Source organism: Sciurus vulgaris, assembly GCF_902686455.1.
Source record: "Sciurus vulgaris genome assembly, chromosome: 2".
Classification (NCBI taxonomy): Eukaryota; Metazoa; Chordata; class Mammalia; order Rodentia; family Sciuridae; genus Sciurus; species Sciurus vulgaris.
The window spans coordinates 100,522,924-100,536,806 of NC_136462.1; the positions used below are offsets into that span (position 1 = coordinate 100,522,924).

The 13,883-nt window shown below is 36.8% G+C and overlaps 1 protein-coding gene and 1 long non-coding RNA gene across 2 annotated transcripts in view; one reads left to right on the forward strand and one right to left on the reverse strand.

The window, feature by feature from the left end:
• Positions 1-13,883, forward strand: part of LOC306655510 — a 214,048-nt gene that overhangs the window by 37,712 nt on the left and 162,453 nt on the right. The gene's annotated exons all lie outside the window — the stretch shown is intronic.
• The window catches only part of MYO5A (myosin VA), a 217,645-nt gene that overhangs the window by 13,029 nt on the left and 190,733 nt on the right, over positions 1-13,883 (reverse strand). The window contains 4 exon segments of the mRNA XM_079130018.1: positions 2,638-2,788; positions 5,126-5,215; positions 8,668-8,822; positions 12,953-13,099. Coding sequence (XP_078986144.1) covers positions 2,638-2,788; positions 5,126-5,215; positions 8,668-8,822; positions 12,953-13,099 — 543 coding nt within the window.

The following is a 13,883-nucleotide window of genomic DNA, read 5'->3' on the forward strand; positions in this document are numbered from 1 at the left end:
TGTATAGAGGGAAAAGAGGGGTGAGAGGGGTGGGAGGGGTGGGAGGGGTGGGGGGGAAGGGAAAAATAATAACAGAATGAATCAAACAACATTACCCTATGTACATTTATGATTACACAAATGGTATGCCTTGACTCCATGTACAAATAGAGAAACAACATGTATCCCATTTGTTTACAATAAAAAAAAAGAGTCCTCAAGAAACAAGAAATGGAACCACCATATGACCCAACTATTTCACCCACTGGTATTTACCCAAAGGGTCTAAAATCAGCATACTACAGGGATGCAGTCATATTAATGTTTATAGCTGCACAATTCACAATAGCCAATTATCCCAGGTGTCTGTCAACAGACAAATGGATTTTAAAAATGTGCTTTATATTCACAATGGAGTTTTACTGAGCCATAAAGAAGAATGAAATTATAGCATTTGCTGGTAAATGGATAGACCTAGAGAACATCAATGCTAAGTGAAATAAGCCAGACTCAGAAAGTCAAGTTTCAAATGTTTTCTCTTATATGGGAAAGCTAGACCAAAATAAGGAGGAAAAAAAATAAAATAAAATAGAAGATCAGTGGCGTAAAGGAAGGGAGGGAGGAGAGACAGGAAAAGGAAAGAATGCTGGAATGAATCTGATCAAACTTTTCTGTGAACACGTGAATATATCACAGTGAATTTCACCATTATGTATATCCATAATGCACTAATTAAAAAAAAAAAAAACTACAGGGGCTGGAATTGTGGCTCAGTGGTGGTGCTCTTGTCTCACATGTGTGAGGCCCTGGGTTTGATACTCCAGCACCACATATAAATAACATATAAATAAATAAAATAAAAGATCCATTGACAACTAAAAAAAAAAAACAAACTACAAATAAGTAAAAGAAAGATCAACAGTACGGAGGAAAGAAAACAGGGAGACAGACAGAGGAAGGAGGAGAGGTAAAGGGGAAGTACTAAGGACTGAATTGGAACAAATTATATTGTTTGTATAATTATGTAAAAATGAACCGCAATATTATTTATATCTATAATGAACTAATAAAAGAAAGATAAGAATTCTTCATATTTGTGACCTAGAGGCAATAAAACAATAAGAAAAACATGACACCTAGAAACAGTCTTGGAGGAGATCTGGGAGAAGCAGTTTGAGTGGGGTTGGAGAGCTGGGTCTTTCCATGACCTGGGTTTTCCACAACAGCAATGAGACCTTGAGCTAGTCTCAGTGTCCCGGGACTTAGTCTTCCCATCTGTGGCACTGCTGCTACCATACTGTGCTCTCAAAGCATTTGGCTGATGTCTCCCTTAGAATACTTCTTAGGTGTCCACTCCCTGTCCAGTAACCCCTCGAAAGCAAAGATCATGCCTGGTTCATTTTTATACCTCCTGGTGCTAAAACTCAATTTCCCAGAAACTCATACTGACAATTTTTTTTTTCTTTTGTCATTGCTATTAAATGCCTGGGAGATGGAGGCAGTTATTTAGAGTGGGACAACTTAGAGGCAAACTTCTTCTTCAGTCAATATGAATAGGCAAAAGAAGAAGAAAGATTGGCTAAAGCTGACCTTTGCCTCTGTGTTACCTCCTTCATTTGGCCAGGTTGCTTTAAATTCATGACCTATTAGGGGACAACAGAAGAAATCACTGCCATCTGGCATCTTCCTTAACCTTTGTAAGTCTCTAACTGGTTAACTGTGGGCCTATGAAAAACAATGGAATACTCTAAGTCCTTAGAAGGAAAATGAAAAAATTGTGGGAATACGGAAAACAAATGGGTAGAGAAAGAAAGGGTAGATAGCTAGAAGTAGCCTTAAGAGTCTGCTGATAATCTGCATGAAAATAACTTTGTTGGTAACTTGAAAAAAAATTTTAAATTCAACACATTCAAAATTAGCAGCTTGACTCCTACTTTCTGTTTATACTTGCTACCTGTTCCAAAGGAATATAGATAGTACAATATATAAATGAACACCCAGAATGAGTACATATTTATAAGAAAGATACATGGAATCCCACATTTAGCTGAATATACATAAGGAGGAACACACACTCATGTGCACATATACACACACATATCAGCTGCTCAGCTGAGAAACCACCTTAAGTCAAATTGCTTTTAAAATTTCCAGAGGTACAACTCAACCTGGAGTGTCTGAGACAAACCTAGCAGTTCTGTTCTTATTGATATGGTATCCTCTCAGCCATTTCACTGGGGACTATTAGGCAAAGTCCAAACTCTCTCCAGCCTCCTTAGTTTTAGGGAGGGACCCTAGGAAGTCCAGTGTAGTAGGGACTTTAGTCCAAAGTTTAAACTGTTTTGGAAAACTGGACAAGGGATAAGGTCTATTTCTGGGTATAATGAATATCCCAATAAGAAGAAAGAAAGAAGCATTAAACATTGGGGATGGGATCCAGATCTGCTGTTTTGATCATGTGAAAAAAGTGATTTCTGTGGTATCCCAGGTGGCCATGGCTGGGGTTCTGAAATTCCTCAGATAATTTTAGGTTTGTAACTTACTACTTTGTGTTCTCCACATTAAATCATGCCCTGAAACATGTGCCACTGGCAGTCATTTATTGATGAGCACTGTGAGATAGACAGACTGTGATGTTCAGTGATGCGCTGGCCTTACCAATCATTGGTTGAAGGATGTTCTCTAATACCCGCACAAGCTGCTGGTAAATCTGAATAGCCAAATCACTCAGCACCTGCCGATACTCAGCCAGGTCAAAATTGGTGAGGCAGTGTTCATTCTGACGAGAGGTGTTATGCTTCATGAAGCCCTAGAGTCATAAAGCAAAGTTGATGATACATATGAGGTTAAGCATCTCTTCTGTCTGCCTCACTATCTCCAGTTTGGTCAGCGTCTTTATGCTCTTTCTCCTCTCTCCCAGGGGTTTCCATTCATCCCACACAAAGATGCCAGGATAATCTTTCCCAATTGCTGGTGTGTGCTTGTTTGCTTTTATCATTTCCTCCTTCCACTTCTCACAAGTTTTTGAATAGATACACTGGCAACCCAGCATTTAAGTCTTTCTAATAGCAAAGTTGATGAAATAAGTGAGGAAATTTAACTAATAAAATGAATGAGGTTTCATTTATGAAACAGTAGGTTTACTGCCAAATGCTAAATTATCTAAAGTACTAATCTCTTTAACTCAGCTCATTAAGTACAGTCCTATTCATAAACACTACTCAGAGGGCCTACATAATCTTCTTGAAACAGATCAATTTCTACAGAGACTGGTAAATAACAAAAATTTTCCTTTCATTATATTTCACGGTACCCACATTGTTTTCAGTCAGAGTTTAGAATGGAATGTTTCTGTGGTAGCTGTTAAAAAGAAAAGCTAACTGTAGAGGCAGGTACTTTTTGCAGTTATTTTGCATCTAAACATGCTGCTTACTTGATATTGCCTGACAAAGGCAATTGCTTACTTGGTGGATTCTGCCATTGGTCCAGTATCTGCCTCCCTACAATTTAATGAAGTGGTCTAAAAGTGGGGATTGATAGGACTTAGTTAATGGCCTTTCTTGGGAATTGTGATGTCAGTTCCACATTCTCTTGCTCATTTTTATATTTGCCATTATTTGCCAGGATAGTCTTCTGTGTCTGGGTGTCAGAAAGTGTTACTGGTCGGTTTTTCTGCCTGCCCTCCTGCAAAGGATGGGGAGGTGTGGAGGGCAGTGGGCTAGGGGTACAGGCTCTAGAAGTAGGATGGCCCAGAATCCCAGCTCTGTTCCTTATGGTCAGAAACTTAGGAAAATTGATGAACCTCATTGCATTTCAGTTTTCTTATTTGAAAAACTGGGTTTTAAGTCCTACCACACAAAGATGTTGTAAAAATTAAATAACATAAATATACTGAGTGCTGTTAGATACATACTAAATAGCCATTAATGAAACTTATTTTACATAATTCTAAAATATTCTGAAGTCTATCAAACAACTAATGAAACATCATTAGAAACAAAAGTAATATAAATTTTTATACAGATCAGAAGACACATGAGAGCTGGGCATGATGGCACATGCCTATAATCACAGTGATTTAGGAGGTTGAGGCAGGAGGTTTGCAAGATCAAGGCCAGTTTCAGCAATTTATGGAAGCTAGGCAACCTAGTAAGACCCTGTCTCAAAATAAAAAATAAGGGCTGAGAATATAGCTCAGTAGTAAAGCACCCTGGGTTCAATCCCCAGTACCACAAACAAACAAACAAAAACAACAACAAAAGACACATAATCTGCTATAAACATTCATGTGGCTGTGTTACTGTAGTATGCTGATTTTAAGTCCTTTGGGTATAAACTGAGGGTAGGATAGCTGGGTCAAATGGTGGGTCCATTCCAAGTTTTCTGAGGACTCTCCATACTGCTTTCCATAGTGGCTGCACCAATTTGCAACTCCACCAGCAATGTATGAGGCGTGCCTTTTCCCCCACATCTGTGCCAACACCTATTATTGCTTATATTCTTGATAACAGTCATTCTAATTGGAGTAAGATGAAATCTTAGGATAGAGGGAAATGAGGACAGGGGAAGGGGCAGGGGCAGGGGCAGGGGAAGGAAAGATAGTAGAATGAAACAAACATCATTACCCTATGTATATGTATGATTACACGAATGTGAATTTACATTGTGTACAACCATAGAAATGAAAAGTTGTACCCCATTTGCATACAATGAATCAAAATGAAGCCTGTAAAAATAAAAATAAAATAAAAAGACACATGATCTTGAATTACATTTTGTCCTTGATCACCTGTAGTAAGCAAAAATTGATGAATTTCCTTAAATAATTCAATATTCCAATATTAGCTCTTGACAGCTCACTTCAACGTATTGATAGTAAGATTCATTTATAGTTAACTGTTCATTGACTGAGATTTATTTTATTTTTGCTGTGCTTTCTCATAAACTCTAACAGTGAAGAAGCTATGTCATTTCTCAATTTACTGTTTGGTAGATAATGAACATCAAACAAAGATGAATTTCCAAGCCATCTTTGAATTTGAGTCTTGGAATTAATACATGGTTAAACAATTTTCACTTTTAAAATTTTCCTTAAAAAAATGAGAGAAAGAATAGCATGCTGGTTTTATAATCAAGGTTTTCTCACCTCTTCTCCACTGTACTGTTTCAAACAGTGCAAAAATCGGCATGTGTTAGAGAGCCAGAAGGAGACAGTTTCAAAATCATCACCTCTTTTCTGAAAAGAGAATAAGTTTAAATTTGTCTTTTCCTTAGAGAAATAACCTGGGGAAAAAAAAAAAAAAAAAAAGAACAGACACCAGAAGACCCAATTCTCTTAGTTACATCATAAACTATTACAGAAATAAATAAATTGCACTGCAGCCTTATGTCACTGCTAGCAGAATATCAACTATAGGTTCATTGGCTGTTTGTTACTTTTCTTGCTATTAGAGAAGAATTCACATTCAATTGATGTTAGCTATTCCTTTATGCAGAAAATAAACCTCAACTCACAGCTGATTCAAACTCACTTCCCTTGGGATTAATGAAGAAAATCAGAAAAAAACTAAAGGCATAAAAGGGAATAACAATTTTTATAATAAGGAATATGAAAAAGAGTTTGAAGCTCTCAAACCCAAATTAGTTTAAAAATCTTTTCAACAATAAAATAAAGTGTTTGAGCAACAAACCAGAGGAATGGTGCAAAAAATCCTGTACTGAGCAGTACAGAGAGGGGGAAGCTGGTTGCTTCTTCACCAAGCACAGGAGAGAGTGGAAGGGAGAAGAGAGTTACACTGTGCCTGAAAAAGACAATGAGCCTGGGATATTTTTCAGGAGCTGAAGAGTAGCCATACTCGGAAGTTCTATAACTCTTTGAACAAACCATTAACCAGTTTGGATATGGGAAGTCACAGAACTATCCATATTTGCCTATACCTTTTCCCAGAAAATGATACACAGGAAAAACTAAAATAGTTTACCTGGAACAGCTGTCCAGCGTTAAACAGCTATGCTTTCATTTAAGGAGTTTTTAAAAATGATATGTTAAATTCTAATAACTCTTCTACTATATCTCAAAACCTAGGTTCTTAAAAGTTATATAAGATTACCTGCCTTTGGTCCTTGGTAGTGGCTTTATGTGGTAAAAGTGTACTTGGAGTAGGATATATCACAGGGAAATATAGATTTCTCACAGAATTATTTCTTTACATCAATAAAATTACTTCCTAAGTGCAGAACAAAACCCATAACTTTTTAGAGACTATATTCTGAAAAGACTTTAAGAAATCTCTGGATAGAAATCGTAATTTGTCTTTTTAGACGAGACAGGACAATTGAGTTCTGGTCCTCATTTTACCACAAGGTAACTATCTGAATGACCTAACTATAAAATCTACAGTATTAGGAAGATTACTAGAAGTAAATAAAATTTTATGATACTCCCAAACACAGAAAATCATCTTATGGCTTAAGTGAAGGTTTGACTAAAAACGATTTTAACCCTTGCAAAAACCTTCATGACAACTGCTGCTAGTAGAGGCTCTGAGCTGAGCTGAGGAACCATCAGCACAGATTCAAGAGCAATTCGGGCCTCAGGCTGATTGGTGGAACAGGGTTACTGAAGCTCTTGTCTAGCTTGTCTTTCCTGGTGTTTAGAGATCCTTGGAACAACCTCAAGAGAAAGCTTGTAATTGCACCTATACCAAAGAATTACCAGAATCCCCACTCCTCAATGGGGGGTAGGAGTTACCAGATACAGTTGGTTAAAACCTAAGGAAGAGACTTCATTATAGAAATAATTCAGCATTTGTTCTCATTAGTGGGCTGCAGTCTTTGCTAAGCTACTTTTAACAAATTAACTCTATAAATACCATTTCTTTCAGCACGGCCACTAAGGGGGCCCTCTGTTTTCATTAGTATCAAATACTCTGTGTTAAATGCTTCAAAATAAGAGACCACTTGCTTTTTTGGAAACTCAAAAAATTTAAAACTGAATGCTAATTCTCTACTCAAGAGGTTACTAGATCTAGCATGTCAAAATATTATTTTTATGTGAGAAAATTGTATTTGGTTAAAACTAAATAATAAATCAATATTATCTGACTGTCTCACAGAGAAAACAAGATGAACTCAAAGATATTTGCAGTTTTTGATTTACTAGATAAAAATGATCTATGAGCTAAAACTTCATGGATTATCCATTTGTCCTTGGCTAGTTATGCTGCTTTAGAGCACATGTCAAAAAACCAGTTGCTAAAATAAAAACAAGATGTGAGATACATGCACCACAATTTTAAATGGCATATTTAAAATTGGAATATTTTAAATTTAAATTAATGTTTTTAATTTAATGGAATATTTTAAATTTAAGTTCAAGTAAAAGGATATTTTGTTCTAGCACCAACTTCTTTCTAATCTTTAAACAATGTGGTACAATAATTAGTCAAACTATATAAATGCCTTCTTGCAATTAGGTTGAGAGAAAATTTTGCTTTTGTCTAAGTAGGAGTTGACTTAAGTGGCAAAACTTGTAGTCTAAGTGCACTATAGCACCAATATGTAAAAGAATCAAATGTGTTATATTCAGAAGACATCAATCAATTTTTACATGTTAAGTCTTCAGAAACTCCACACTTTGGTAACTACCTATACACAGAATATTTTCAGAACAGGCAATAAGAACTAGAATTTGTTAGATTGGGGGTAGAGAGGAACACGGAGTTACTGTTTAATGAGTGAAGAGTTTTAGTTGGGGAAGATGAAACAGTGCTACAAATGAAGCCTGGTGATGGTTGTACACACTGTGAATATACTTACTGCCACATAACTATACACTTAAAAATGGCTAATATGGTAAATTTATGTTATATATAATACCACAATTAAAGTTCAAGAAAGGCATCTTAGAGTTGAGAGAATGTACTGTTAAACTATCTACTTATCTTCATCCTCAACACTCCCATTAAGTTAGATAATCAGAAGGCAAGGCACATTATGTCAATTCCTCACAGAAACACTAGGCTCAAACTATGTATGATGATCACTGTTTATAGTCAAGAGGAGGATTATGCAAGGTGACTCAGAGATTACTGAGTTATGTAGGGCTTTCTGCTTGGTTACATAATGCTGCTGCCTCTTCCAAGTCTGTCTTCTCTGATTAGAATTTTGTGTTGCTTCTCACGTGGAAACAGGCATTTTAGGTAACAGAAAGAATTATGGGGTGAGTTGGATAATAATGGGAACAAAAGTTGGAAGAAAATATTTTAATGCTTTATCTGACTTGTTTTCATATGAATGAGACATGTATTATTGAACTTAGCATTCATTTTAATATTAGCATCATCATTATCTTTCTACCTATCTATTCTCCACTGAATATTTTTCATTTAATTCCAAGTAAAATCTTAAAGCAGACCATTTCTGTCCATGAAGAAATTAAATTTACTCCACAATTAAATGCAATTATATCAAATTAATTTTGCTTCCTGTCCAATTTGAACCATGTTCTGAAAGAAAGCATATAGATAGAGAGGTTGCAAGGAAGAATGTTACCTAAATTGCAAGTGTTTAGTTAACACTGGAAAATGTTCAAAACTAGCAACTTTGCCCAAGTCACGGAAGAAAAAGCATGTCTGCACAGACTGTCATCAACATTCATCATGAGAATTTTGTTGAACGTGAGCTTACCTTCAATACTTTTTTGATGCTGTTAATTGTTGATGTTAGTAATGACCTTACTTTCTGATCATCATTCAAGTAGTCGGCATGTCGAACACACATAAACAAGATATATGCTGGTAGCCCTGGAATCAAGTTGACTGCTACACCACGTGGTTTTAGTTCTGAAAAATGAAATAAAGGAAAAACAAAATCATACTATCTTGAAAGTCTCTGTGAAGCATGTTTTGCCAGATATAAAAACACAATTATCATGTAAAGTTCAATCATTCAGGGTAACTCAGATTTTTTAAAAAGATTTTTTTTTTTTTTTTTTGTATTGGGAATTGAACTTTACCACTGAGCTATGTCCTATTTTGAGATGGGATCTTGCTAAGTTGCTGGGGGGTCTTGCAAGAGGTTGGCCTTGAACTTTCAATCTTCCTGCCTCTGATTCCCAAGTTGCTAGGATTATAGGCAGGAGCCATCATGTCTAGCAAAAGAGAATATTTTAACAAATCATTAAGATAATAAATTCTTTAGTGTGCAGACATGTCTATTTAATATTTATATCTCCTGTCCCGACTCTTCCCTTGAAATCCAGGCTTGTGTATCAACTGCCTTCTTGACATCTCTCCTCAGGCATGTTAAACTTGAGCCTCTCCCAAACCAAGCTCCTGGTTCCCTATGAAACCTACTCTTCTAGTGTTTCTTTACATCTCAGGAAATGACAACTCCAATCTTCCAGTATCTCAGGTTATAAACCCCCTCATCTCTTTGGTTCCTTTCTTTTTTCACACCACATAGCTAATCCATCAATGGGTCCTGTTGGCTCTCCCTACAAAATATGCCCAGAGTCCAACTAGTTTGCACTGCTGTTTCTAGCGATCACCCCAGTCTAGGCCACCATCATCTTCTCTTGAATTGTTATAAGTGATTCCTACCTGGTCTCCCTAGTCCATCCTTTGCTTCCCAGTACTACATTTTCCATAAAACAACTAGAGTATTTCTTTAAAAAATATATATAGGCCAGATATCTAACTCTTGTTCTAAGAATCCTCCAGGCAACTTCTCATCTTACCCATTTATAAAGTCTGAAATGCTCACATGGTCCATGTGATCTGGCTCTGTTCCTCTTCCCAAGTTCTAGCTTACCTGCTCCAGTCAAATGGGTTTCCTTGCTGTTGGCTGAATATACCAGGCATGCTCACACCCCAAGGCCTATGAACTTACTATTTTTCTTCCACTAAGGTTCTTTCCTCAGATATCAGTTCCCTTACTTCCATATGCCTCTGTCCAAAGATTACCTTATCAGAGAATGTTTCCTGACAATTTTACATAAAACAACACACCTTCCTTCATCCTTTATCCTTTTTTACAGCCCCAAACCAGTGGCCTCTAAAACATTTTTGCTAAATGAAGATCATGTTGAAACTGAAGTACCTCTGTACCCATACACAGTTCTGAGCTTAATGCCATGAACCCGAAGAAAGTTAAATCAAGTGTAACTGTCAATCACGCTGCTGGCACCCTGGCATTTGGATGGAAGAATGCTATGCAAGGGCTGAAAGAGAGGTTTTAAGGCTTTTCAGTTCACAATTCATGGGTGTGTGCACTCTTTCCTTATTTACCATCAGCCCCTGAACTGTCTTCTCACAGAGCCAGCAGGCCTGATGCCCCTCTAAAATGCTTCTTGACTCCCTTTTCATATTTCTTACCCTGTGACTTCCTTCTCATTTGTCTTACCCTGTCTTTCCTTTGCTGGAATCTTTAACTTAGTTCTTCTGTTTCTTCTCTATTACTGAACTGCTGTCCTCAATATATTTAAACACAAACCTTTCTAGGGAAGTAAGGAAAAACAGAAATTCAGAAACCTAAAAGGCCTATATAGGTGTTCAACTGTGAGAATTCCTTGAAAGGCTGCTTAAAAGGTACTAGACATTTTGAGTTGAGTTTTGTGCAGGGTGAGAGATAGGGGTTTAGTTTCATTCTGTTGCATGTGGATTTCCAGTTTTCCCAGCACCATTTGTTGAAGAGGCTATCTTTTCTCCATTGCATATTTTTGGCACCTTTGTCTAGTATGAGAAAATTGTATTTATTTGGGTTTGTGTCCATGTCCTCTATTCTGTACCATTGATCTACCTGTCTATTTTGTGCCAATACCATGCCGTTTTTGTTACTATTGCTTTGTTAGTATACTTGAAGTTCTGGTATTGCAATACCCCCTGCTTCGCTCTTCCTGCTTTAGCTATTCTGGGTTTCTTATGCTTGCAGATGAATTTCATGATTGCTTGCTCTATTTCTGTAAAGTACGTCATTGGGATTTTAATTGGAATTGCATTGAATCTGTATAGCACTTTTAGCAGTATGGCCATTTTGACAACGTTAATTCTGCCTATCCAAGAACATGGGAGATCTTTCCATCTTCTAAGGTTTTCTTTAATTTTTCTTTAGTGTTCTGTAGTTCTCATTGTAGAGATCTTTCATCTCTTTTGTGAGATTGATTCCCAAGTATTTTATTTTTTTCAAGGCTATTGTGAATGGGGTAGTTTTCCTAACTTCTCTTTCTGAAGATTCGTCACTTATGTATAAAAATGCATTGGATTTATGAGCATTGATCTTGTAACCTGCTACTTTACTGAATTCACTTATGAGTTCTAAAAGTTTTCTGGTGGAATTTCCGGGTTCCTCTAAATATATAATCATGTCATCAGCGAACAGAGATAGTTTGAGTTCTTCTTTTCCTATTTGTATCCCTTTAATTGCTTGGTTTGTCTAATTGCTCTGGCTAGAGTTTCAAGGACGATGTTGAATGGATCAAGGACCTCAGAATCAGACCAGAGACCCTGCATCTTATAGAACAAAAAGGAAGTCCAAATCTTCAACATGTCGGCTTAGGATCAGACTTCCTTAATAGGACTCCCATAGCACAAGAAATAAAAGCAAGAATCAACAACTGGGATAGATTCAAACTAAAAAGCTTTCTCTCAGTAAAGGAAACTATCAGCAATGTGAAGACAGAGCCTACACAGTGGGAGAATGTCTTTGCCACTCATACTTCAGATAGAGTGCTAATTTCCAGAATATATAAAGAACTCAAAAAACTCTACACCAAGAATACAAATAATCCAATCAACAAATGGGCTAAGGAAATGAACAGACACTTCACAGAAGATGCACAAGCAATCAACAGATATATGAAAAAATGTTCAACATCTCTAGTAATAAGAGAAATGCAAATCAAAACTACCCTAAGATTCCATCACCCCAATTAGGTTGGCGATTATCAAGAATACAAGCAACAATAGTTGTTGGCGAGGATGTGGGGAAAAAGGTACACTGATACATTGCTGGTGGGGTTGCAAATTAGTGCAGCCACTCTGGAAAGCAGTATGGAGATTCCTCAGAAAGCTTGGAATGGAACCACCATTTGACCCAGCTATCCCACTCCTCAGCCTATACCCAAAGGACTTAAAATCAGCAATACTACAGAGATACAGCCACATCCATGTTCATAGCTGCTCAATTAATAATAGCCAGATTGTGGAACCAACCTAGATGCCCTTCATTGATGAATGGATAAAGAAACTGTGGTATATTTATACAATGGAATATTACTCGGCCATAAAGAATGATAAAATTATGGCATTTGCAGGCAAATGGATGAAATTGGAGAATATCATGCTAAGTGAGATAAGCCAATCTCAAAAAACCAAAGGAAGAATGATCTCACTGATAAGCAGATGATGACACATAATGGGAGGGGAGGGGGCAAGAATGGAGGAAGGAGGGACTGTATAGCGGGAAAAGAGGGGTGGGAGGGGTGTGGGGGAAGGGAAAAAATAACAGAATGAATCAAACAACATTACCCTATGTAAATTTATGATTACACAAATGGTATGCCTTTATGCCATGTACAAACAGAGAAACAATATGTGTCCCATTTGTTTACAATAAAAATAAATTAAAAGAAAAAAAAGGTACTAGACATGGCCAGGCTCTATTTCCTATAGATTTTAAGTTAATTGGTCTAAGTTAGAGGGACCAAATATCAATAATTTTCAAAAGTTTGTTGATGATTCTAAGTCTCACAGGACTGAAAAGGCCTGCTCAAGGGATCCTTACAGCACTTGTCCCTGCAGTTTGACTGACAAAGCCTGGTGTAATCAGGATGCTGCAGTAGTACTGTAATGCACAGCAGATAATGATGACTAAGAAACTTCAGTGTTGAATATTTAAAAATCAGTGACTTAGTCTTTCCCACCATTGCCACATGTACCAGAAAGACCTTTTATCCCATGTAGAAAATACTTACCTAGAATCAGATTCTTAACAAGTTTTTGCTCATCCTCCTTCTTGTATTCCAGCATTCCTTGGAAATCCTTTTCTTTCCTGGGAATGTTAACTGGACGGATAGGCTCATCAATGATCTGTCCTGGAGATATGTTCTCCATCTGACCCACTTCATGAGGGGGAAAAAAAAAGAAAGAAAGAAAAAGAAGAGAATGGTTTCTACATAGAAAAAATGAGAGGGTTTCATGTTTCTATCATTTTAAATGAACTCTTTAACCACAGATACTTGCCACAGCTGGGCGTGGTGGCTCACGCCTGTAATCCCAACAATTTGGGAGGTCGAGGATTGCAAGTTTAAAGCCAGCCTCAGCAACAGTGAGGCACTAAGCAATATGAGGCCCTGTCTCTAAGTAAAATACAAAATAGGGGTTGAGTGCCTGAGTTCAATCCCTGGTACCAAAAAAAAGAAAAAAAAAAAAGGAACCTTGCTATATTTGCCACTTAAAATTGCCCTTTTATAAATTATTTTTTGGTGCTAAAACTGGGAGGATAGGTAGTAAATTAAATGGTGCTGCTCTGACAGGTACTAGAGCCTGACACTATTAACATCAAATAATCTAACCTAAACTGATTTGAAACTTAATTTTTTTTTTCTGTAATAAGGTTACTCACAGAGGGGAAAAAACAATATTTTACAAAGGGACAGCAAGAACAACTTTAGCTCTATGAATCTAGTCATTAAAAACAAAAGAATATTTACTCTAAATGTATCATTATAATCACCTCAGACCACACCAAGAGTGTTCCTTCATAATAACTGATGTGAGAATATATTCTTTTCTACAAGGGCCTCATAAGGCAAACACCTTTCTCCTGCTACCTCTAATCTCCAAGAAATCATAAGCAAATAAAACACCTTTATTTAATATGAATTCCTAATTTTTTTATTGTTT